The sequence below is a fragment of the Schistocerca serialis genome, chromosome 7 (assembly GCF_023864345.2).
Source record: "Schistocerca serialis cubense isolate TAMUIC-IGC-003099 chromosome 7, iqSchSeri2.2, whole genome shotgun sequence".
Lineage (NCBI taxonomy): Eukaryota > Metazoa > Arthropoda > Insecta > Orthoptera > Acrididae > Schistocerca > Schistocerca serialis.
This window is the reverse complement of record NC_064644.1, coordinates 177,282,893-177,309,406: the sequence shown is the minus strand read 5'-3', so window position 1 is coordinate 177,309,406 and position 26,514 is coordinate 177,282,893. Positions and strand designations below refer to the sequence as shown.

At 44.4% G+C, this 26,514-nt stretch overlaps 1 protein-coding gene across 1 annotated transcript in view; it reads left to right on the top strand.

Moving 5' to 3' along the window:
• Positions 1 to 26,514, top strand: part of LOC126412949 (myrosinase 1-like) — a 109,617-nt gene that overhangs the window by 21,836 nt on the left and 61,267 nt on the right. Inside the window, exons 3-4 of the mRNA XM_050082840.1 lie at positions 6,281 to 6,430; positions 20,719 to 20,852. Coding sequence (XP_049938797.1) covers positions 6,281 to 6,430; positions 20,719 to 20,852 — 284 coding nt within the window. The remainder of the gene's footprint in view (positions 1 to 6,280; positions 6,431 to 20,718; positions 20,853 to 26,514) is intronic.

Below are 26,514 nucleotides of genomic sequence, written 5' to 3'. Positions count from 1 at the left end.
GTACTTCGATACTTTTGTTTTTGGCGTTCAGATACTGTGATAAAAATTGCATTTCTACAACAACGTAATTTTATCTCTGATTTCCTAGGCAAGTATATAATAAAATGGTAATACATCTGCTTGCTGTGAGTACTTGAGGGAACTCCATGTACCTGTACCTCAAACAAACTTCTTTAGCAAGAACTATAAGTGGTGTATAGGCAGATCTGCCATGATACAGGTATCACAAAGGCATTACACTGTAGGAACTGCTTTAAATTTTCGTCTGGATTTTATACTTCAAAGAAACATACGAATCTCTGCATTTCAGTTACCTTGAAATGTTTTCCTATTCTGTCAAGTGTACTTACTATGAGATGTATCCAGCTAACTTGTGAATGTTTGATGAGAAACTGCCATACTTGACCATTGCGCTATATCCTCCAGTCTGTTACGGTAATTTTTTGATCTGTGTGCATCAGTCACTTTGCATACTGCTCTGTGTGACAAACAATGGAAAATTTAACTACGGGTAGTAAAAGTGTGAGTGGCATACTCATAAATGTTAATTCAGTGCCTCGCTTCCAGGATGTTATCTCAATAAATTATATCTCATGATATGCCTTTTTCAAGTGAAGGCAGCAGACGATCAAGTAGGTAAAAAGCCGAGGGCTAATAGAAATCCTTGGGTAACAGAAGAAATATTGAATTTAATTGGTGAAAGGAGAAAATATAAAAATGCAGTAAATGAAGCAGGCAAAAAGGAATACAAACGTCTCAAAAATGATATCGACAGGAAGTGCAAAATGGCTAAGCAGGGATGGCTAGAGGACAAATGTAAGGATGTAGAGGTTTGTCTCACTAGGGGTAAGATAGATACTGCCTACAGGAAAATTAAAGAGACCTTTGGAGAGAAGAGAACCACTTGTATGAATATCAAGAGCTCAGATGGCAACCCAGTTCTAAGCAAAGAAGGGAAGGCAGAAAGGTGGAAGGAGTATATAGAGGGTTTATACAAGGGCGATGTACTTGAGGACAATATTATGGAAATGGAAGAGGATGTAGATGAAGACGAAATGGGAGATAAGATACTGCGTGAAGAGTTTGACAGAGCACTGAAAGACCTGAGTCGAAACAAGGCCCCGGGAGTAGACAACATTCCATTAGAACTACTGATGGCCTCGGGAGAGCCAGTCATGACAAAACTCTACCATCTGGTGAGCACGATGTATGAGACAGGCGAAATACCCTCAGACTTCAAGAAGAATATAATAATTCCAATCCCAAAGAAAGCAGGTGTTGACAGATGTGAAAATTACCGAACTATCAGTTTAATAAGTAATAGCTGCAAAATACTAACACGAATTCTTTACAGACGAATGGAAAAACTGGTAGAAGCGGACCTCGGGGAAGATCAGTTTGGATTCCGTACAAATGTTGGAACACGTGAGGCAATACTGACCTTACGAATTATCTTAGAAGAAAGATTAAGAAAAGGCAAAACTACGTTTCTAGCATTTGTAGACTTAGAGAAAGCTTTTGACAATGTTAACTGGAATACTCTCTTTCAAATTCTGAAGGTGGCAGGGGTAAAATACAGGGAGCGAAAGGCTATTTACAATTTGTACAGAAACCAGATGGCAGTTATAAGAGTCGAGGGGCATGAAAGGGAAGCAGTGGTTGGGAAAGGAGTGAGACAGGGTTGTAGCCTTTCCCCGATGTTATTCAATCTGTATATTGAGCAAGCAGTAAAGGAAACAAAAGAAAAATTCGGAGTAGGTATTAAAATCCATGGAGAAGAAATAAAAACTTTAAGATTCGCCGATGACATTGTAATTCTGTCAGAGATAGCAAAGGACTTGGAAGAGCAGTTGAACGGAATGGACAATGTCTTGAAAGGAGGGTACAAGATGAACATCAAAAAAAGCAAAACGAGGATAGTGAAAAGTAGTCAAATTAAGTCGGGTGATGCTGAGGGAATTAGATTAGGAAATGAGACACTTAAAGTAGTAAAGGAGTTTTGCTATTTAGGGAGTAAAATAACCGATGATGGTCGAAGTAGAAAGGATATAAAATGTAGACTGGCAATGGCAAGGAAAGCGTTTGTCAAGAAGAGAAATTTGTTAACATGGAGTATAGATTTAAGTGTCAGGAAGTCTTTTCTGAAAGTATTTGTATGGAGTGTAGCCATGTATGGAAGTGAAACATGGACGATAAATAGTTTGGACAAGAAGAGAATAGAAGCTTTCGAAATGTGGTGCTACAGAAGAATGCTGAAGATAAGGTGGGTAGATCACGTAACTACTGAGGAGGTATTGAATAGGATGGGATAGAAGAGAAGTTTGTGGCACAACTTGACTAGAAGATGGGATCGGTTGGTAGGACATGTTTTGAGGCATCGAGGGATCACAAATTTAGCATTGGAGGGCACCGTGGAGGGTAAAAATCGTAGAGGGAGACCAAGAGATGAATACAGTAAGCAGATTCAGAAGGATGTAGGTTGCAGTAGGTACTGGGAGATGAAGAAGCTTGCACAGGATAGAGTAGCATGGAGAGCTGCATCAAACCAGTCTCAGGACTGAAGACCACAACAACAACATGCCTTTTCAAGAGCACATTCAGATTATCACTCATAAAACCTATCAAAATTATGCACTAGAATACAGGGAAACGAGTTTGGCAAAATCTGTTATGTCAAACATATTAAGTCTGACCTTGGCCAGTTGGAAAGTATGAAAGTCACATGACACGAAAGCAGTGCATTTACTGCTACACGAAATATGGAACTGCAAAGACGCCTAAGTGAAAGTTTCACACTTTCTGCGATATGATTGGCGGTCTCGCACCTCATTTGTGTTTTTATGACAATATTTATACAGTAGACACTCAAGATTATATAATGTGAAGGCCTATACTATTATAAGACACAAACTGTTTCACTGTTTCGAAACAATTAGGTGTTTCAGTTTGCCCATCTCTACTTTTGATTGAACAACAATGACTGACTGGCATTCTTTTTCGGTGCTGCAGCATTGTTGTGTGTTATTGCAATCTAATCAAAATGTCCAAATAGCAAGTTGCATTATGTCCAAAACAGCTTAGGTGATAAGGCATGTTGTGCACCCAACAAACCGCATTTAGTCCATCACAAAAGCTCTATCTTGAAGTGGAAAAAAAAGTAATAAAACATTTTTATCAAGAGCTCTACCTGAATGTTTTGGGTAAAATTCGAATAAATTAATAAAATAAGTTTTTCAGTGTATGCCTTTCGCTTCTCCTGAAAATTTTACCCGCCTTGTTTAATGACTTTTCTGACGTTTCTACAGTACAAGTGACTTGTCAAATATCCACTCTCCATTGTCGGTGACGGACTGGAGAGAAGCACGCGGCAGGATTGTATTTACTTGTTGCGCCAGTGCCTCTATAGGGAAGAGATTTCAAATTTGTATCGACATCTTGACCAACTACAGAACAGGAAATACCGTTTACTGGACCCCCTCCGCCCCCGGTAGCTGAGTGATCAGCGCGACAGAATGTCAATCCCAAGGTCCCGGGTTCGATTCCTGACTGAGTCGGAGATTTTCTCCGCTCAGGGACTGGATGTTCTGTTGTCCTAATCATCATCATTTCATCCCCATCGAAGCGCAAGTCGCCGAAGTGGCGCCAAATCGAAAGACTTGCATCCGGCGAACGATCTACCCGACGGCAGGCCTAGTCACACGACATTTTACCGCCACCCAAGCGCCTCGTATCTATGAAAGGACGAAACGAGCTTTTCTTCGTGAACGAATTGATGGAACACAGAAACGTGAAAAGAACTGATGAATAACTCTCGACCATTTTCTACCACTCCAGCGGCAGCATGCATCGACACGACTGGAATACTATCGACAGCACCGCACAAAGGGCCGTGCAGAACCAAGTCGATCGCTGCATCGAATAACAGAAAAATAGTTTGCAAGATACGAAAAGCAGATCGACAAATCTATTCCTGATAAATGATGCGCAGTTGTCAACCTAAGTCAGCAACCATTGATCTCAAAGGGATTGTCTGTTACTATAAAGGAGTGAATTTCACTGTCATCACCAAAAGTTTACATACGACGGATATAATTGCTAACACTGAAGCGGCCATCCGGACCCGTCAGTGTGGAAAAGCCGGGGAAACGGTCACTGAAACCGTGAATACACTGCGACGAGCAAATGCACCACCTGGCAACCTTAAAACGGGAGAGTTACAAGCTATCAAGAGTATTAAAATCAACAAGAGCTCATTGGTACCACCTGTCGACAAGGGAATTGCGACCGTTGTAATGAAGACCTAAGATTATGAGCGGAAGATGCATCATCCACTAGATCCGACGACCTACCGAAAGCTAAGAGCAAATCCGACGCAGCTTAGTGCGTGAAATACGAATCGGTTAATCAAGGCGTCTTCCCCATCTGCGAACGTACCGAGAAATCTGCGAAACACAGAAAGCATACCAACTATATGAATCATCAAAAATCCACGTAGATGGCGTACAAGAAGTCCAATCGTCAGTGCTCTTGGCTCACGGAAGTATGAAACGTTTGACCTGTCTGCTTCAGTTGCACAAGAGAAATAAAATAAAGGACTCGGGAAATTTCATTGTGAAGTGGAAGAAACTAAAACTTGGACCGAAGGACGCCCTGGTTAACTTTTATCTTGTTTCTTTGTTTGCCAGAGTGCCATTCAGTAACACTTTACAGCGTGTAAGTTCCATTTTCGAGGACATCACCACACTATTTCATGTATGTCTTATAAAGGGAAAGACTCGCTAATTAATGGTGCAAGGCTACTGGAGGTTTCTAGACCACTGTGTCATTTGGCACTTATAGTTACAAGGCAAACAGCGACGAATAACGAAACAGTTTTGAAATTTCATTACTAGTGACTTCGATGCATTTGGTACTAGGCAATAACTCAGTATCAGTAACTCACCCTTAATTCTTTAAAGAAACTAACTCCATTGTACAAAACACAGGATGAGTATAGTCTTGTAAATCTTGGGTTCTATTTTAAGAAAAGCTAGTTTTTCGCGCATATCAATGTTTATGACGTCGCCTGAGCTATGTGCAATACAATGTTGGACGCCGGCCGAAGTGGCCGTGCGGTTAAAGGCGCTGCAGTCTGGAACCGCAAGACCGCTACGGTCGCAGGTTCGAATCCTGCCTCGGGCATGGATGTTTGTGATGTCCTTAGGTTAGTTAGGTTTAACTAGTTCTAAGTTCTAGGGGACTAATGACCTCAGCAGTTGAGTCCCATAGTGCTCAGAGCCATTTGAACCAATGTTGGACGTTTTGGAGGTATGTGTAATGATCTACTTGGGTACTGAATGTAAAATATGTTGCTTATACAATTAGTAGTACAGACGTAATAAATGAAGCTGAAGTTTTACTGTATGAACAGCGAAAAGTAGTAACCAATAAACTTTTTTTCCTTTCATCGTTTTGAGAGGTCGTCAGCAACAAAAAGTTTCTTAAATGTTTGAAATTATGTATAAACTTTATTAGAAGTCGTTGTCTCATCTCAAATACTGGATGAACAAATTCTGGGTAATTTGTACGCCCTGGGTCACTCCGTCTCAAGACGTTTACACAGTTTTTAACGTTTATATTTATTGTATTCGGCCTTTAACGTAAGATTATACCTCTTACCGAGTGGATTATGACAGCATTTTAAAATTTTTAGGTCGTCAATAATTACATGAAATACTGAAAATCAATTTTTTGTTGCCCCTAGAAACCATTAGATAAACAGCCTGCAATGGTACTGGGTGAGGGATTGTCAACCATACATGTTGCACATAGCCCTTATTGTCTGGAAAGGAGGAGGACTGAGGGGTTGAGAGCCACCTAGCTCCCATGGAGGGGAGCGGGTGCATATTAAGTGGGCAGACATAGGGGAAGGAAGAGATGGACACGGGGGAGGAGAAGATGGACCGAGAGTGGGGGGGCGGGGGATGGAGAGAGAGAGAGAGAGAGAGAGAGAGAGAGAGAGAGAGAGAGAGAGAGAGAGAGAGAGAGAGGATATTACACTAGAAACACAGTTCTTTGTTTTTCTTTGTAATAGAACCCTGGAATAAATAAAAACCTGGCATTGCAGGGTATTCAGCTAACATGACACATCTCTCACTTGGTAAGGGAAAGGTACCAGTGCGCAAAGAAAGAAAGTATTTCCAGTTAAGTGTAGCGTCTACCCAACTAACAATGCCATACAGATTTCTGTATTTGTCGAAGACAGGACAAGGGAAAAGTTGCGCGTGGCTTGCTGTTGCAGAGAGCAGCCTAATGCTGGTGCTACTGGTGGCAGTTGTGTCTGCAGTAGTAGCGGAGAAATCGGCTGTGGACTTGTCACGGCTGCCTGACGGCTTCCTGATGGGCACAGCCACGTCTGCCTACCAGACAGAGGGCGCCTGGAACGAGGATGGTGCGTATGGAAAGTTTTTGTGACCATTAGGTTTAGTGCCTTGTAGATTCCACTACTTCTGTACATTACGTGAATGGTCTAAAACTAGAATGGTACAAGGTCACTATGTATATCAAAGAAGTCATTTTTCCTGCAGAGTTCGTTGGTTGTTTGAAATAAATGTTTTGTTTCATATCAGTGTCACTACTGGACAAGTTGGACAACTTGGTTCTTACCAGGAGAACTTAGATTGCACTCAGCTATTTCTTGTATTACTGTTACATTAATTGTAATGTACAGAAAGACTGATTAAAAATCTGTGAGGATTGCGTGTGTTGTGTACAGATGCAAGGGGAGTTGTCCACTGTCTGTAAACAGCTGGAAGCTGTGTTGGCCACGGTCGACAGGCTACAGGCCATTGCCCTTGGCAGTAGCGGCGTTGGGACACCTTAGACGAAAGTTTTGGCACCTATGGCGCCCATAGTGTCACCTAGAACTGCAGTTGCCACTGAGCCTTTAGATTCGCATCTACCTGTCGTTAGACACAAGTCCAGCGGTGACTGGCGAACCGTTGCGGGGTTTTGAATCTTTGGACGGATACCGCAAGTGCATATCGGCCCCACGACTGTCACTTTACGTCTTAAAACAAATCTGAAGTATTGCCTACTGCTGAAAGTACTTCTGAGTCAGCACGTGACGCCTCTACTGCCAGGATTGTGGTTGATCTTCCTGAGAAGTATGAACAACGCAGAGCGTGTGACTGCTTGTTATTGGGAGCTCCAGTGTTAGGTGAGACGTGATGCTGCTCAGGGAAATTGCGGGCAGGCCGGGGAAGGAGGACAGTGCCCAGTTTGCTTGCCAGGGGTTTCGTCCGAGACGTGGAGTAGGCTCTGGCGGTAGTGACTCAGCGCACTTGGTGCACCTGGCAGCAAATCGTGGCTCATGTCGGCACGAATGAGGCCTGCCGTCTGCGTTCAGAGGCCCTCCCCGGTTCCTACAGGCGGCTGGCTGATTTCGTGAAGACAGCTAGCCTTGCTCAAGGGGAGGAAGCAGAGATATCGTTTTGTCCCCAGAACCGATCATGGTCCTTCACTTTGGAGCGTGGTGGAAGGTTTCAACCAGAGGCTCACACGATTCCGTGACGATCTTGGATGCGAGTTTCTCGACCTCCGCTATCGGCTGGAGAAATGTAAGACCCCCCACTCAATAGATCTGGTGCACACTACATGTAAGAAGCTGCTACTATGGTAGTGGAGTACATGGAGCGTGGACACGTTGGTCTTTGAGGATGGACAAATCCCTCCACATGACCGATGAGATGCATACCAATCCCAGACAAGACAGCCTATGTCATAGCAGATCTGAGAAATAAAATGTTAATATAATATTAATTAACTGCAGAAGCGTCTATGGAAAGGTCCTGGAACTAATTTCGCTCACAAACGATAACAATATCCATATTACAGGTACAGAAAGCTAAATGACTTTGAAGTTAACAGCAATGAAATTCGAAACTCTAACTGAAATGTTTATCGCAAAGATAGAGTGAACACTGGTGGCGCTGTTTTTACAGCAATCAAAAATACGATAATATCTATTGAGATAAGTACAGACTCGGAATGCGAAATAATTTACGGGAAGATAAGTGTTAACAGTGGATCAAACATGATCATCAGATCTTTTTATAGACCCGCCGCCTCCGGAGCAATGATGGCGGAATATTTGAGGGGAAACTTGGCGAACATTTTATAGTTTTTGTACTTATAGTTTTACATTTTATGGTTTTAGAAAGAAATGTCTCCTTGCCAGCTGTAGCCTAGGAGACTCAAGTCAGTATGGCGGGGGATACGGGCAAATAATCGTTTGAAATGGTTCTAAATGCCTTATCCGAAAATTACCTTTAGCATTAATTGAATGCGCAGCCTCTGTTCCTTCGAAAGAATAGACATCACGCAGATCCAGCAGCTGTGAAACACTGTATATAAATTGAAGGGGGATTACTGCTATCAGCTGCAGCGGGACATTAAGCAGAATCAGCAGCGACGAGCGAAAATTTGTACTGGACCGGGATTCGAACCCAGTCCCGAAGTAGAGTGGACAGGTGGACTTCGGATAGGTGGTGCTCGATGGGAGTGTGGATCGACCAAGAGGCGTACCGAGGTAGTCCGTGCAGTTGCGATAACGCTGTGACCCGGATGACGCAGTGGTTACCACATCTGCCTAGTAAGCAGGAGATCCCGGGTTCGAATACCGGTCCGGTACACATTTTCGCTCGTCGCCGCTGACTCCGCCCAATGTCCCGCTGCACCTGATAACAGTGATCCCCCTTTAATTTACATACAGTATTATCTCGAGCAGTTACTCAGAGAACCAACTGGTGATGGTGATAAGTTACCTGTTGTGACAAACCGACCCGAACTTTTTGAATCAGAGTAGAACAGGTAATCAGTGATCGTAATACTGTTACATCATCACTGAATACGGCTGTAACTAGGAATGCGAAGAAAGAGAGGAAGATCTTCCTGAAACTTCCTGGCAGATTAAAGCTGTGTGCTGGACCGAGACTCGAATTCGGGACCTTTGCCTTTCGCGGGCAAGTGTTCAACAATCTGAGCTACCCAAGCTTTACAGAAGCTCTCCTGCGAACCTTGAGAGCACTTGCCCGCGAAAGGCAAAGTTCCCGAGTTCGAGTCTTGGTCCGCCAAACAGTTTTACTCTGCCAGGAAGTTTCATATCAGCGCACACTCCGCTGCAGAGTGAAAATCTCGTCCTGAAAAGATCTTCCTGTTTAACAAGAGCGACAAGAAAAAGATTGCAGGTTACAGGACAGGTCAACACGAAAATTTCACGTCCAGCACTAGCAGTGTTGAAGGTCAGTGGACAACGCTCACGAGCATTGTTTTAGACAGGTATATGTCGTGCAAAATTGTGAGCGATGGAAAAGATCCGACATAGTTTGACATTCGCGGTAAAAAGCTGCTCGAAAGCAGAGAGAACTACACTAAAAATTTAAACGCAGCCAATACCTCAAAGACAGACAAAAACCAAACGAAACCAAAAGTAGCTTAAGGAATGACATGCGTGTAGTGTTAAAGTCATTTGAAAGTAAAATTCTATCTACTGACTTGACAGAAAATCCTAGGAAGTTTTGTGGTGGTGGTGGTGGTGGTGGTGGTGGTGGTGGTGGTGGTGGTGGTGGTGTGTTGGGGCTTTTGGGCGCTCAACATCGAGGTCATCAGCGCCCTGACACACATTTAAAAGAAACAAATGTGGACAGACCTAAGAAAACTAAAGCACACACTCAAACAAAGCAGGAAAAGAAGGAAAATGCTACCTAAGAAAGTAAAACCTAAGGAAAGGGGAAACATAGCAACAAGAATGCCACTGAAATTGTCACTGGCGGGCTACTTAAATAGAATATGGGCGAGCTTGTCACACAGTGAGCAAATTAAAATCCTCTCCCTAAAATCTTTGTAAAAACATTTGACATGGCACAGAACTTTAAAACTTTAACCACATTCGTCCGAGTGTTGCCTAAAAGAGTTGGCAGGTCCGCTGGCAAGTCAGCCGTGGCCCGCTGGTCAGAAAATAAAACGCAATCCAAGAGAACGTGGCGCACAGTGACCTGGACGTCGCAAGCACTACACATTGGAGGGTCCTCTCGCCGGAGCAGGAAGCCATGCGTCATAGGGCTGTGGCCTATTCGAAGCCGAGTGAGGAGAACCTCGTCCCGTCGACGGGGCTGAAAGGAAGTACACCACACACACGTTGTGGGCTTGACTATACGGAGCTTATTGTCAGTCACTTCCAGCCACTCATCCTCCCACCGACGCATGACCCGTGAGCTCAACAGCGAGGTGAGTGCGTGCAAGGGGATAGCACACTGAGATACGTGTGGATCGAGACACGCCTCCTTGGCTGCGAGATCTGCCCTTTCATTCCCAGCAATGCCGACATGCCCCGGAACCCAGCAGAAAGTTACAACCTTCCCCAGTCGCTGTAGTCGGAGGAGGGCATCCTGGATGGTCTGGACAATTTTGCCTGTCGGATACAAACGTTGCAATGAGAGAAGGGCACTGAGTGAATTGGAACAGACAAATTTAGGAGAGGAAGAATGTCTCATGTGCTCCAGTGCCCGCAAGATCGCAAACAATTCTGCATCAAAGACAGTAAAAGTCTGAGGCAGTCGGACCTTGAGGACACGATATGGAAAAACAACTGAGCAACCAACAGAATCCCCTTGTTTCGACCCATCCGTAAAAACAGCTACATAGTCGTGGTGCTCAGATAAAATGGCAGAAAATGCTGCATTAAAAACGGTGGCAGGAGTGCAATCTCTCTTGTACTGCAATAAATCTAAAATCACTCCGGGCCTCTTCAGTAACCAGGGTGGCAGGCGGTTAAAACCTTGGATTTGGGGTTGTACAGACTCCACACCGAGGGACTCTAGTACACGTTGCACACGGATCCCAAACGGCAACGTAGCCCGGGGACGGCGGGAAAAAAGGCGGTCCAGAGGTGGATGGGCAACAAGATGGTGAGCAGGCGATCTGGGAGCTGCAAGAAACTTACAAGCCTGGCGCACCAGCAGGAGCTGTCGGCGGATGGTAAGTGGCGGTTCGCCAGACTCAGCACAGAGGCTGGGTACGGGACTGGTCCGATAAGCACCCGTGGCCAGTCGGATCCCAGCATGGTGAACAGCGTCAAGGATCCGCAAATAAGATGGCCTCGCTGACCCATATACTGTGCACCCATAGTCCAGCCGTGAACGCACAAAAGCTCCATAAAACTGTAGGAGACGCGCCCTGTCTGCGCCCCAAGACCTGTGGCTGAGGCACTTGAGGATGTTCAGTGCCTTCAGCGTTCTGGCTTTCAAGTCACGTAGGTGTGGCAGCCATGACAATCTGGAGTCAAAAATTAGGCCCAGAAACCGCACTGTGTCTCTAAAATGTAGTACAGTATCCCCCATATGCAAGGCAGGCAAAGTAGAAAGATGACGAGAACGATTAAAATGAATACAAACACACTTTTCGGCAGAAAACCGAAAACCCGTCTTTGCAGCCCACTCCTCTAACCGCCGCACTGTTAGCTGCAACTGACGGCTCACGGTTGCAACACTGGAGGAGGAACAGAAAACAGCAAAGTCGTCCACAAATAAGGAGCACTGTACTGGACTCCTCACTGTAGACGTTATACTGTTGATGGCTATGGCAAAGAGGGTAACGCTTAAAACACTGCCCTGGGGGACACCGTTCTCTTGCTCAAAGCGATCAGACAGTGTGTTACCAACGCGGGTCCGAAAAAACGCTGAGACAGGAAAGACCGAATGAAAATGGGGAGGCGGCCACGAAAGCCCCATTGATACATTTGTGCAAGAATACAGTGTCTCCAAGTAGTATCATATGCCTTACTGATATCAAAGAAGATACCGATACAGTGATGCTGACGGAGAAAAGCCTGCTGAATAGCTGCCTCTAGGAGGGTCAGGTTGTCGACCGTGGACCGAAATTTTCGGAATCCACACTGAAAGCGGCTAAGGAGCTGTCTGGTCTCTAACAGCCAGACCAGACGCCGGTTAACCATCCGTTCCAGGGTCTTTCCGACACAGCTTGTCAAGGCGATACTACGATAGCTACCGGGACATGTGCGGTCCTTTCCTGGTTTGAGGAGAGGGATGAGAATTGCCTCCCTCCACGAGGTGGGGAACACTCCTGTCTGCCATATGAGATTAAAACATTCGAGGAGGATTTCCTTTGACGCCGCTGGCAGATGTCGAAGCATGGAGTACCGGATGCGGTCGTAACCTGGTGCAGTGTCAGAAGTCTCAGTAAGTGCCGATTCAAGTTCCCACATGGAAAAAGGGGAATTGTAGGCCTCAGAACTGTTCGACCGAAAGTCCAAGGTCGCTCTTTCGACAGTCGCACGGTAGCGACGAAACGCTGGATCCTGATTTGTAGTGGCAGTACTTTGTGCAAAATGCTCTGCCAGCGTCTGAGCAATGGCTCTGGGTGTCGTTTGGAGGCATCCCTGGTTCAGGACAGCAGCTATTGGTAAACGGCTATGTTTACCGGAAATCCTCCGGATGGCTTCCCATACTCTTGTGGAACAAGTGGAACGGTTGATGGAGTCCAGGAACTCCTGCCATGCCCTTTTCTTGCTCTCTTTAATGACACGCCGTGCCCTGGCTCTCGCGATTCGAAAGGCGGTAAGATTGATCGCTGTTGGGCGGCATTTAAATCGGCGAAGAGCCGCACGCCTGTCCCGGATTGCTGAACGGCACTCTTCTGTCCACCAAGGCACAAGGCGCCGCTTAGGAGTGCCAGAAGACTGTGGTATGGACAGGTCAGCAGCATGATGGACCACAAGCGTGATGTGATCCACCCATTCCTGTACGTTATTGTGGCGGTCAAAGATAGCCAACCGAGTGAACAGTGGCCAGTTACCCCTGCCAATTATCCACGATGGTGGCCGCGGCTCCAGCAATACACCATCCAGGAGATGAATGCGGATAGGGAAGTGATCGCTGGAATGAAGGTCGTCAATGACCTCCCAGTGAACAGAGTCGGTGAGGGTTGGAGAGCAGAAAGATAGGTCAATGGCTGAGAATGACCCTGTAGCAGTAGAGAAATGAGTCGGAGTACCTGTGTTGAGGATGCACAACACTTGAGATGTTAGGAGGCTCTCCAAAATTCGACCTCGAGCGCAAAGAGAAGTGGAGCCCCACAGGACATGATGGGCATTGAAGTCTCCCAGGAGAAGAAATGGGTGGGGGAGTTGGTCGATAAGATCTGTGAGAGCGTCTAAGGTCATTGCATCCAGAGGGGGTAAATAAAGGGAGCAAATGGTAAGCCTCCGAGGTGAATAAATTTCAACTGCAACTGCTTGCAGGTCAGTATCCAGGGGGAGGGCAGAGGAGTGGTGGTCATTATTGACAAACACAGCGACTCCGGCTTTGGCCCTTTCTCCAGTCAGGTCATCTTTGCGATATGACGTATAGCCCCTTAGTACAGGAGCATCAGATGGTTTTAAATGCGTTTCCTGTAAACACAAGCACAGGGGGCGTTGCCGTGCTAGGAGGTTCAGTTCCTCCACATGTGCCCGGAATCCATTCATGTTCCACTGTATAATGGGAGCCATCTATCAGGGTGGGAGTACCTTCATTCTCACTTTCTGTTGGGGAGGAGAGCCCACAACAGGTGGAGGCTCAGTTTTGGGGCGAGATGATTGCCCCAGTCTGACATCAACCTCCATCGCCGCAGAAGAGGAGTCGAGAGAGACGTCAGGGAGAATGGCATCCACATCAGGAGACTGTATAACTGCAGTCTCCTTTAGTGGGCGAGTCTTCACCTTTGTCTTTGGCTTCGATGTTCTGGCCTGAGGTGGCATTGGAGCCAAAACCTCAGAAGCAGTAGGGGGTGTAGCAGTGCTGGGCAGTGCACTAGACTGGACCTGGGAAGGGGCAGGAAGTTCCATGATGTCAGCTACCACAGCTTGGTCAGATGGCCGGGGGGGAGCAGCAGGCTTCACAGGAACGGCAGCAGCACACGTACATTGACAAGCGCAGGTGCTAGTGCAGACAGTAGCAACCTCCGTTTGTGTAGCGGCATCGGTTTTCAAGACTGGTTGTTTGAGAACGGAAGAAAAGGAAGCAGCGAACGTGGGCGGCTGCATGGACTTGTAGATTTTCTTCGCCTCACCATATGGGATACGTTTTGTAGTTTTTAGTTCCTGGATCTTCCGTTCCTCAAGGAAAACTCTGCATTCCCTACTCCACACAGGGTGATCCCCAGAGCAGTTGACACACTTGGAAGGAGAGGAGCAACCAACTCCCTCATAGGCGGCTTTACCACAATTCCCACCACAAGTGGCTTCCCCTCTACAGCCGAGAGTAGTGTGTCCAAAGTGTTGGCATTTGAAACACCGCATGGGGTTGGGGTAATGAGGCCGTACACTGTAGAGATGGGCAAAACTGTTCTTTTCAGAGATCGGATCAGAACTGTTCACTCCCTGAAATGAATTAGCTCTTTTTCATGACTCACCACTCATTTACGATAGAAAATAAATGGAAGGCACATTGCCCTTTAAACTTGGTTTATTCCACTACTATACCTGTATTTTGATCTTATTTGATCCTATTTTGAAGTAACACAGATAATGAGTAAGAATTTTGTATTGTTTATTGAAATTTCCACGATATGACAAAGTTTTTGATTATTGATTTATTTTGCACTATCGTGGTTTTTTGGGTGATCGGAAAATGTTGTAACTTCAGATTTACATTAACAATATATTTGGCTACAATGTATTAAAATTTCATTAACCTCATACAAATACATCGCAAGCCATATATTTTTAAAGTGAACGTTTCCTTCCGAAGACGCCTAAAATCGCAAAATCCGTACCAGAATAAGAAAAAAAACTATAAATTTGACTGTACAACGAAAGTGCTGCATATAGCCTTACGCAGAATAAAACAAGGAAAATATTGGTGTATCACATTTTGCGATACGTTTATTGGTTCGCTCGTAATTAAAGCGTAAATTCGAGTGTCCATCATAAAAATCCTATAGTAAGAGGAGTCGTCAGGAACCTAATCTAATCAGTTTAAACAAATAAAAATAAAATAAAAACAAATGATGTATACATAACATAATAATGTAATATACGTAGCGGTATTACTACGAAGAACAATATCCAGTAGAGACGAACACCGATGCAGAGCCGCTGAGTCGAGCAGGTCGAGCCGCGAGCTGTATTACTGCGTGAGCCGAGACCGCAGAGACCAGAGTGACACCTGAGTCGCTTTGCTCAACGCTCTGGCTAGAGTCGAGACGGTGGAGTGAGCGTTGAGCGGGCGAGTTCCGAGGGTGGGGGGAGCGGTGAACTCACCCGCTCCGAGACAAATCGTCTGTTCTCTTGCGAGCGGGTTGTTGCAAGTAGTTCCTATGTTATCCGCTAGGTGGCTCTCTGTCCTGTTGCTCGCATCAACTGCCCAGAGGGCAGGACGTGCGACTGAAACGATCGCCGACAGAGTGCGATGCGAAGTCAAGCTGCGCCAGACACTGCGCGCGGCAGACGACGCACAGAGACGGCACGGCTTATGTGAAACACAAAATCCAATGGGGCACTGCACAATGCAGGCAGCCAAGGTAGAAGCAGGGCAGAGGCCGGCGCTGGCTGTGTTGTGTGGCGTGCACTGTGCTGTGACCAGCAGAGGCGCCGCTGATATGCTCCGTCTCTCTCTCTCTCTCTCTCTCTCTCTGCCGTCGGAAACGTTTGGAGCTACCGTTCTTTTTTTCTGAATCACTGATTGTTCACTCCTTTGAAAGATTCAACTCTATGAATTAGTTCAAGAGTGCATCCCCCATCTCTAGTACACTGAGACGTAGGAAACCTGCCTTCACATGCTCTGGCAATTTGGTGGTGTTAAATGTAAGGATAAATGAGTCAGTCTTTATGAGAGCACCATCCACCCGTTTCATAATGTGTTGCACGTCCACAATTCCTTCCCGGGACCATTCAGCCTTCAGTTCGTCTTGGGGAATGTCAACGAGATCTCTGCAAGTCACAACACCCTTGCTGTAGTTCAAGGTGTTGTGAAATTCAGTCTCTATCGCAAACTCCCCAAGAAATTGTGCCTTCTGAAGGTTCTGGACTTGCTGGAAGCTAGATGTTTCAACCAACAAGGTGCCATTTCGCAAGCGCTTTACAGATTTTAATGTGCCAGCAATACCTTCTAAGCCCTTCTGTATATAAAATGGCGAAACTTTTTCAAAACTCCCATCTTTTCTTTTAATTATGAAAAACACATTCTGCGAAGCAGCATACGTTCTGTTACTACTACCTGAATCAGGAGGACTGGCTACACGAGCCCTCTTGTTGGATTGGGTGTTAGAACCCACCAGCGATCCACCCTTTCCGCTGGCAGGAGAAGAATAAAAGTTCGAGGGTTCCATCTCGGTCCCACGAGCAGCTAGGGAACTAGAAGTCCACCTAGACAGAGCCCCGCGTGCCTAGGTAAGCCTTATACAACTGGGGCGCGGCAGGTGCCCCAGAGGTTGCCCGCTTGCGACTGTTCCACCCCAACAGCCATGCATCTTATAGGCGCGCAGCACACCGTAAGATTGAGGGGTTTTTATAGAGGTTTACCTTCCTCGCAATCCAGGCGGTCAGGCCAAGATTACCATTCCCCGCAGCACACAACGTTCCACCGCCGCGCCATGCGGTGGTCGCTGAAGCATGTCCGGGGGTTACGGTGACAGGAGACTGGCGGCGCTGACCAGTCCCCAGCTCAGGACCCCGGGGTCGCCAAGCCCGTACTCAGCAAATGAATGCTGAGTCCCTGGGGGGAGGAAGTTTTGCACTTCCGTTAAATCAGTAAACGGATTGAAGCCATTTCTCCACACACTCCGCAACCATAAGGGCACAATCGGAGGATGAAACGGAAAATGTCGAAATATTAAACGCCTTTTTCCAAAACTGTTTCACAGAGGAAGAGCCGGCCGGTGTGGCTGAGCGGTTCTAGGCGCTACAGTCTGGAACCACGCGACCGCTACGGTTGCAGGTTCGAATCCTGCCTCGGGCATGGATGTGTGTGATGTCCTTAGGTTAGTTAGGTTTAAGTAGTTCTAAGTTCTAGGGGACTGATGACCTCAGAAGTTAAGTCCCATAGTGCTCAGAGCCATTTGAACCATTTTTTTACAGAGGAAGATGGCACTGTAGTTCTTCCTTTATACCGTCCCATGAATGATAAAATGACAGATATCGAAATAAGTGACCATGGGACAGAAAAGCAACTGAAATCGCTCAACACAGGAAAGGCCACTGGACCTGGTGGGATACCAGTTGGATTCTACATAGAGTTTGCCAAAGAATATGCCCTTGTTCTAGCAGCGGTGTACTATAGGTATCTGGAGAAGCAAAGCATTCCTAATAATTAAGCTTTTCTCTAAGTCATTCCTGTTTTCAAGAAAAGTGATCGAAAAGACGCAAAGAACTGTAGGCCTATTTCTCTGTCGTCGGTCTGTTGCATAATTTTGGAACATGTTTTATGCTCGTGTATTGTGACATTTCTGGTCATTCCGATTGTGAAGTACCATACTAACTCACGGGAACTATGTACTTCAATTTCACCACAAGGTAAACTGCTTCTGACAGCAAGAAACACTCCACCACCAACTATATTTAATCTATCCTTTCTGAACACACTTTTGTCCCTTGCAAAAATTTCGGCTGAACTTATTTCCGTCTTTGGCCAATTTTCCGTACCTATAACGATTTGCTTTCTATTAGCGCTTGGAGCTTTGCCAACACAACTACGACAATTTACGACTAGCTAGGTCTACCTTGCCGTGTTTGTACTACACATATTATACTGATTTCCCTTCTGTAGTTTCCCGAGACGCTCGTACCTAAAAATCTGCCCAGTCCCCTACACACAGCCCCCCTACCCATGTAACCACTTCCTGTGTGTAATGGTCATGTCATCCGTAGCCCGAGGTCTAGGTTTTGTTAAATTCATGTTTCATTAGTGACCTGTATTATAGGTCCATATCTTTTATAAGTCCCTGATTTTGTTTTTTGTTTCTATATTGTCAAAAATTGTTGGTCTTATATCCACAGCAGCTGACCTTACTGTCTCTAGCATTCGATGTTTATGATATAAAAAAATTACTTCATCACTATGTTACTTTTCGGTTCAATTACGGCTTTGATGGTGATCTGATCATAAAACTCAGTGTCAATCCGCGTTACGTTTTGTTACCTCCACCTTGTTGGTGAGAAGACTGACAATATTGCGTCTTAAATATAGGATTACGTCGTTGCTCTGCTTGGGTAACAAGCTCATTGACTGACATTACTGTCTGCAAATGTCTTTATATAATGTTATTAGACCATGCAAGACATCATTTTTAAGATTTACGATTGGTTTGGTTGGCATGTTTTACGACGTAAATTTATGCCGTTTGTTGATCGTAACCACAACATGTTGCCAACACTGAACTATTCTTGCATAAATTGTACTCTTCTTCTAAAGACTAAATTACAGATTTTCGTATGTTTTTACTCTTTGATGTTAGACCGTTTGGTGGTCTTAAATTTACATATGCCTTTGATGAGATACACCCCGTAACTGACAGTAGTCTTTACGCAGCCTGTCTGCGTGATTTGACGTCGGCTGAATTATGTGTATTTCACATACCACTGTGAGACATCGTACTTGATATGCTAATGAGTTTTGTGTGAGTGACATGCATTTTCGTTCCCTCTGATGCACTGCTTTGTAAGTACTGACTAAGATTGTGATGTAGGTAAGTATAATTCTTATATTTTTCGTTCTTTTTGTATACATTTAAGTTTTTATTTAGTCTTTCAGTGATGATGCTCATAGAAACTAAAATCAGTAAGGAATAAAGTTAAATTTGTACAGCTGATGGCTATAAATCTGTTCTTCAAATTTTATTTATTTATTTAGGGAAAGGGTTGTAACTGAAGAAAACGGAAACAGTGCTGTTAACGGACCATAAAGCATGCAAGGTTGTGTGTGTAAGACAACACAGTACATACTTAAAGGCAAAATACATCTGTAAAAGTGTAAAGTAAACAATGATTGTATTTTCATTTCTCTGTTGGTATTAAATTATGATGCTGTTTTCTGTGAGCCCTGCTGTAATTGCTGTATAACGAATCACAAGCGAGGTACCATATCATGCAATATAGAAAAAAGTTAAATCCTCGAATCTACCTCTCGAACTCGAGTGTTCTAAAGCAAAACGATATCCACTGCATTGGGCACCACAACTACACAATATTAACTGCTGATGTCTTTCATGCGGTTAGTGTCGCCAAAATGCCTTTCTTCCACGTCCATTTTCTTCCGAAATTATGTACGGAACGGAATTTTGTTACTCATATTGACACTATTAGCATGAAAGAAATCGCGTTGTGATCAGAGTACAAGAATTTTGGTTCGCCCTATATACATGCGACTAATCTTACCTTTTCACCCTTTTCCTATGCACTGTATGCTTGTAGCGTCTTTTACAATTAGAGGAAGCCTTGACTTGACATCAAAGATATTTCGTTATGTAACGCGTCTCCAAATTTAATTCTCGCTGTGTAAAACCTAGGGAATTACTCGTACGAGACGTCTTTAATTCCATTATAGACTCGAGGGACGCGTGATCTTTATAAACCCAAAGCTTCACATGATGGAGAAAATTCCAAAACTTCACATCCTTTCGTTTAACAGGCAGTCAGGAAAAACTATAGTTCGAAAAATCGTCCTTTGGAGTGCCTCTTCTAGGTCACAAACTTCTCTTCCAATGAGTAATTCAGTATGTTAGCGGCATTGTAAAAATAAGAGACACAGGGTTGGTTGGTTGGTTGGTTTGGGGGATTAAAGGGACCAAACTGCCATGGTCATCGGTCCCTTTTTCCAAAGACAAAGAACACCCACAGAGAATAAAAACAAGGAACAGAAGACATCACAGACGATACAAAACAAGAGAAACGGGGACAAGGACAAGACAAAACGATCTAAAACCACACAGAGTGTGACGGTGGTTGGCCGACCATAGAAATAAATAAGGAAAAGCCAACCACTTAGAAACACATTAAAAAACCAGTGGAAAATCATAGGCCAAAGGCCAGAGTCAACACAAAACAAGAAAGTAAAACAGAAACACTCAGAGTAAATGATAAAATCCCCCTGCCCGAATAAAACGTAAAACTAAGTCAGCCATAGTGGAAAGAGACACAGGGGATGACCTAGCTACGAACTTCAGGAAATTTGTATTGTGCTAGAATTCCCGGTATCCGATTGGTACGGAAGTAGAGCCTAACCCTCTGTTCTGTAAGCCACTGTGTTTGCAGAGCACATTGATTCCAAAAATTCTTGAGTATTCGTAGATTGCTTCCATAACCTCGGTACTGGTCTAATGCAGTATAGTTAATCATAATTGGCAGCCATATTTAACATCCAAACCTGGCCAAAAGCAGCGTCGAATATTCAAACAGATGGCGAAAATAGTCTGCCTTCCCTTTGCGGATAGAAAATGTCACTGTAATTCTCGTTGCACTTGCAGACGCGGGTGAGCGAGCATTCGGCGCTCTTAAGTATGTGCGTATGTGCCGAAGGAACGGAAATCATTCTCGTCATCAGTTGACTACCATTGTTCATTTACGTCTGACTTAAATGCAATGTAGCATGTTTGCGAAATAATTTTAGTTGTAAGATAAACTTGCTAAAGCTTGAAACATACGATGTCGTAATAGATACGTGGAGCTTTATTGAACGTGTTTTTTAGGTAAAGGAGAGAGCATATGGGATAACTTGGTGCACAGGAACCCCAACTATTCGGTTGACTGCAGTAACGGCGATGTGGCAGCCGACTCGTATCACAAGTATAGGAGAGACGTCACCATGCTCAAGGAATTGGGGGTGAGTACTGAACGTTGTCACTACAATAGCTAACAGGGCTGCACTGAGTTTGCCCTTCAACCAAAAGCTAAATGAATATCAAAGACACATTTCAAACATTTGTGTATTTTAAGAAGGCAACTTTCTCTGTTGAACGGGAAGCACTACACCAATTAATCTGAAATTTTGGAGTTAAAACTAAACTGACAAATCTATAACACTTACTGAGTCAGTCTCAAACGTAAAGTTCACGAACGATATTTCTAAGGCCTCTAAAATAAAAATACGGGTGTAAGATAAGATGACGGCTTATCTTCAGTTTTCTTCAACTGTTCGTTAGAAAATATGCTAAGAATTTGTAATGGAAAATTAAAAGGATATAAAGTGCCATCAATAAAACTAGTAGGACTGGAGCAATGTATTGAAATAAACTGCTTGTAATTTTCAGACGATTTTGCTGTACGTCCTGAAAATCTGGCAGATACAGAACTAAGAGTACCTCTCTCTCTCTCTCTCTCTCTCTCTCTCTCTCTCTCTCTCTCTCTCTCTCTCTCTCTCTTAAAAAATGGTCAGTGGAGCTGTTTTAAGAGTCTCTGCAGAGAAAACCAAATGTATCACTATAATGAAAAACGCACCAATTGTAACGTCCCCTTAGAAAAATTTATAAATTACTGTGCTGATAAACCTCTTACATTATTTGATTTTCAAACAGCTGAGCAGAACTGAACGTACTCAGACATTCGCTAAACTGACACACTATTTTTAGCGCAACGCAATCTGACTTTCAGTAATCCCTACAAAAGTATGGCCCTGACTAACAATAACCTATACCTTTCATGAATTCTTATCTCACAAAAATCTTCGTTACTCGAACTACTGCAATACAGCGAGCGCCAATACTGCCAGCTAAATAAAAGGTTCTTACTACTGAAGGCACTAACTACTGATAGGCATAGTTAGCAAATGAAAGATTTTGATAGAGAACAAATAATGTATTTACCTCAATAGTGTTCAAAAGTCATAATATATATATCAGCCCATGATATCCAATATTACAAATTTACTCTTTCTGATGGACACACGTCCAGATCGTCCGCTCTCCAAATTCCGCCATCTCTCTCCCCACATCCGCCACTGCTGGCGGCTCACCTCCAACTGCCCAATGCTACGCGCTGTTCACATCGAGCTGCCCAACACAACAACAGCAATATTGCAACAATGCAGACCAGCCACAGAATTCACATAGCACAGTCAGTGATTTTCATATAGAGCGCTACGTGGCGTTACCAACATAAAAATCTAAACAGCCTACCTACACAATTATTTAGGTATTGGCCAAATGCAAAAGGCTTAGTTAAATCTGTCACGCGAGTAGAATGAAAGGGAACACAAAATGTAAAGGCAGCGTGGCTTGGTGGACCAGAATGGCTTGAAGCCTCGTCGCGAGTGGACGTGTCGACGCTGAGCTGTACACTGCAGAAAGCAAGGCAAGTCTGCTGTATTGGTCGTTAAGTATATGACTGATATACAGTTGTCTTTGCTGACGTATATGATTTAAACAAATAATTAATTTCAAGACGAAATAATTTCATCGTGAATGTGTGAAACCTGGTGCATTCGAGGTTCATATTTTTGTTGGTGAGAACGTTGTAATTTCTCCAGATGATAATATGGTGTACACCTTGCGCCGTTTGTCACTGTTGCGTACACGAAACTTCAAGAACGCGTTTTTGAATGGTGAAATTGAAGAAATAGGAGGCACTGTGAAATTTACACATGCAAGCAGGGATGTTAGTGAGATTCAAATAGTGTATGCTGGCTTAGGGTTGTGCACCGTAAGAGTATTAGTTCCCCTTTGAATTTCCATGTAATCATATAAAACAAGTTTCAATTGAATGTGGGCGAGTAAAGTCTTTTTACGAAGGGAGTGTGATGTAACGGATTTTCCTTCCCTGTTTCTCAGTGGAGTTACGCAAATTAATTTCTATGAAGTTTTGAAGGTAGGAGACGAGGTACTGGCTGATGTAAAGCTGTGAGGACAGGGCGTGAGTCGTGCTTGGGTAGCTCAGATGGTAGAGCACTTGCCCGCGAAAGGCAAAGGTCCCGAGTTGGAGTCTCAGCCCGCCACACAGTTTTAACCTGCCAGGAAGTTTTATATCGATGGTGACTGGTGGCGATAGCACTGACAGCACTAGTTGCAGCAGCAGCAGCAGCTGCGGCGGCGGTGGTGGTGGTGGTGGTGGTGGTGGTGGTGGTGGTGGTTGTGTACGTATCATATGGTGACAGATTCCCTGGGAGCTGCATTGCCAGATTTTAAGTTTTTTCTTACCTAACTGTTCTGTATCTAAGCCCCATGTTCGGTACCAAAATAAGAGTGGTTCAGTATTTTTAGAACTCCATTTGTGTCACTAATTTATTTGCAGACTTGCAAAATCAAGTCCATAAAAGTCCGCAGCTCATGGTCTAGTGGCTAGCGTTGTTTGTCTCTCGATCATGGGATCCTGGGTTCGATTCCTGGTCGGGCTGGGAATTTTCTCTGCCCAGGAACTGGTTGTTTGTGTTGTCCTCATCTTATCATCATCATCATCATCATCATCATCATTTGTAACAGTGGCTAGTTTGTATTGTGTCAACACTGGTCTGTGTAAAAATTGGGACTTCATACGGGCACTGATGACGGAGCAGTTGAGCGCCCCACAAACTAGACATCAAGTCCGTAAAAGTTTGCACGCTGCTGATGGATGACGCGTGCTGCATTCGTGACACTGATAAAGATAGATACTAAATAAAACTTTGGAATAACCACGAAGTCAAGCTCCTACGTCGAAAAACCCGTTTTCATGGAAAAGTTTGTAAACGGACAGGAAGCGCCTAACGTAAAACAAATTATCAAAAGGGTAGTAGCGGTTCCATGCAGCAACGCCTACGTGGAAAGTCTTCAGTCATTCGAATCTTCTATGTGACTGAAGACTCTGTCCACGTAGGCACTGCTGCATGGAACCGTCGTAATCATTTTATTGTCTGACGCCAGAAAGAAACTGAGTGTTGATATCGACAACAATGAATAATTCGTACCAAATGAATTAATAAGACAGAACTGATCTCCACGGTACAGAAAGCAGGCCAGAAGACTGTTGCAGAAGCCACAAAGAAACATACTAAATTTAAAAGAAAGCAAAATCCCCAAGACTGACGATGTTTCACAGAAGCTCGAAATTTAGTGCGGATTTCAATGTGAGATGCTTATAATAGTTTCCACAATGAATCCGTGTCTCGAAACCTGGCAGAAAATCCAGAGATATTCTGGTCGTTTGTAAAGGATGCTAGCGGCAAGACGCAATCAATGCCTACTCTGCGTGATAGTAATGGAAATACTATCGACGATAGCGCTACTAAAGCAGACTTAATAAAGCCTTTCGAAATACCTTCACCAAAGAAGACGAAGTAAATATTCCAGAATTCGAATCATGGACTGCTGCCATCATGAGTAACTTAAAAGTAGATGTCTTCGGCGTAGTAAAGCAGTTTAAATAGCATAATAAAGGCAACTCCTCCGGTCCAGATTGTATAACAATTAAATAACTTTGAGTATGCAGATATAACAACCCCATACTTCAGTCATAGTCATCCCCTCGCCGAAAGATCCGTACCTAAGACTGTAAAGATGCACAGGTCCTATCAATACTCAAGAAAGGAAATTGACCGACCAATTACATCAGGCTTGGAACTCGGTCCCACAAACTTACATCCGACATCCGCACTTCACAATGAATGCACGTTTGCAGGCTTGCATTCAATAGCATCTGAAAGATGTCTATTTAAAGTCCGCACCAGGCGGATAAGAGTGGCGCTTATAGCGCCACTATGAGGATGCAAATCGGGTTTGCTATACATATACGCTGTAACGGTCGTGAGCGTTTGTCACTTATGAGATAGGATGTGTTGAGATGATGTTAGCCAAGAATGCCGCTAAGGTGAGGAAGATGCCGTTATTAACACCTCATTAAATTGGAACGAGGTCGTGTAATAGGTCTGTGAGAAACTGGATGTTCCTTTTACGATACTGCAGAAAAACTTGGCAGGAATGTAGCTACTGTACATTACTGTTGGTAGTGGTAGTCAAGGAAACGTACGGACGCCAGTCGGCCACGTGACACTACGAGAGGGGAGACCAGTGTTCGTAATATGGCTCTGACGCATTGTATCTGTAGCAGCAGCTGACACCACAGTGATACAATGAACTGTTACAGATCACTTACTTGATGGACAGGTCAGAGCCAGACGCACTGTAGCGCGCGTTCCACTGACCCCAATCCACTCTCACCTGCGACTTCAGTGGCGTCAAACGAGAGCCCATTGGAAGGCAGGTGGAGGTCCGTTGTGCTTTCTTGTGAAAACTGGTTCTGCCTTTGTGCCACTGACGGCCGTGTGTTGGTTAGGAGCAGATCAGTTGAGAGCCTGCAACCAACCTGTCTGCATGCTAGACACACTGGATCTACACTTGGAGTTACGGTCTAGGGCGAGATTTCGTGTGACAGTAGGAGAGCTCTCATGGTTATCCCACGCACCCTGACTGCAAATATCTACGTCAATCTGGTGATTCGACCTGTTATGCTGCTATCCGTGAATAGCATTCCCAGGTGTGTTTTCCAACAGAATAACGCTCGCCCACACACCGCTATCGTAATCCAACATGCTCTACAGTGTGTGGCCTGCTCGATCACCAGATCTCTCTCCAGCCGAGCACATATGGGACATCGGACAACAACTCCAGCGTCATCTACAAACAGCATTAACCATCCCGTATTGACCGACCAATTACAACAGGCTTGGAACTCGGTCCCACAAACTTACAACCGACACCCGTACTTCACAATGAATGCACGTTTGTATACTTGGACTCAACAGTCTGGCGATGATATTGGTTATTAATGTACCTGTATTTCACAGTTGCAATAAACTTATCTCGCGCGTAATCTTGCAATGTTAATCGCTTAAATACAGTACCTAGACAAATTTATTCCAGAAATTTCATTATTCTACATTAATTATTCTTTGGTGCTGCGTTTTTTTCCGTCAGTGTATTATGAACTACTTCGAGAAAATGTTAACACACAGTCAGTACTGATACCGGAAACTTCGTTCTTGTAAAACCCAACTAGCTCTTTCTCACGAAGTAATGAGTGCTATCAACAGGGAATCTCAAAATCATCCCATATATCTAGATTTCCAGAAGGCTTTTGTTACCATTCCTCACCAGCGGCTTACAGTAAAGTTGGGTGCCTATTTGTGCAACTGTAGGAAAGATCACAGTCCGTAGTAACTGACGGAAAGTCGTCGAATAGAACAGAAGTAATATCTGGCGTTCCCCGAGGTGATTTATAACAATGATTTAGGAGACAATCTGAGTAGCCCTCTTACAAGGGAACCTCCCCATCGCACCCCCCTCAGATTTAGTTATAAGTTGGCACAGTGGATAGGCCTTGATAAACTGAACCCAGATCAATTGAGAAAACAGGAAGAAGTTGTGTGGAACTGTGAAAAAATAAGCAAAATATACAAACTGAGTATTCCATGGGCCACATAGGCAACATCATGGACGATATCAGTTCAGGAGCGCCGTGGTCCCGTGGTAGCGTGAGCAGCTGCGGAACGAGAAGTCCTTGGTTCAAGTCTTCCCTCA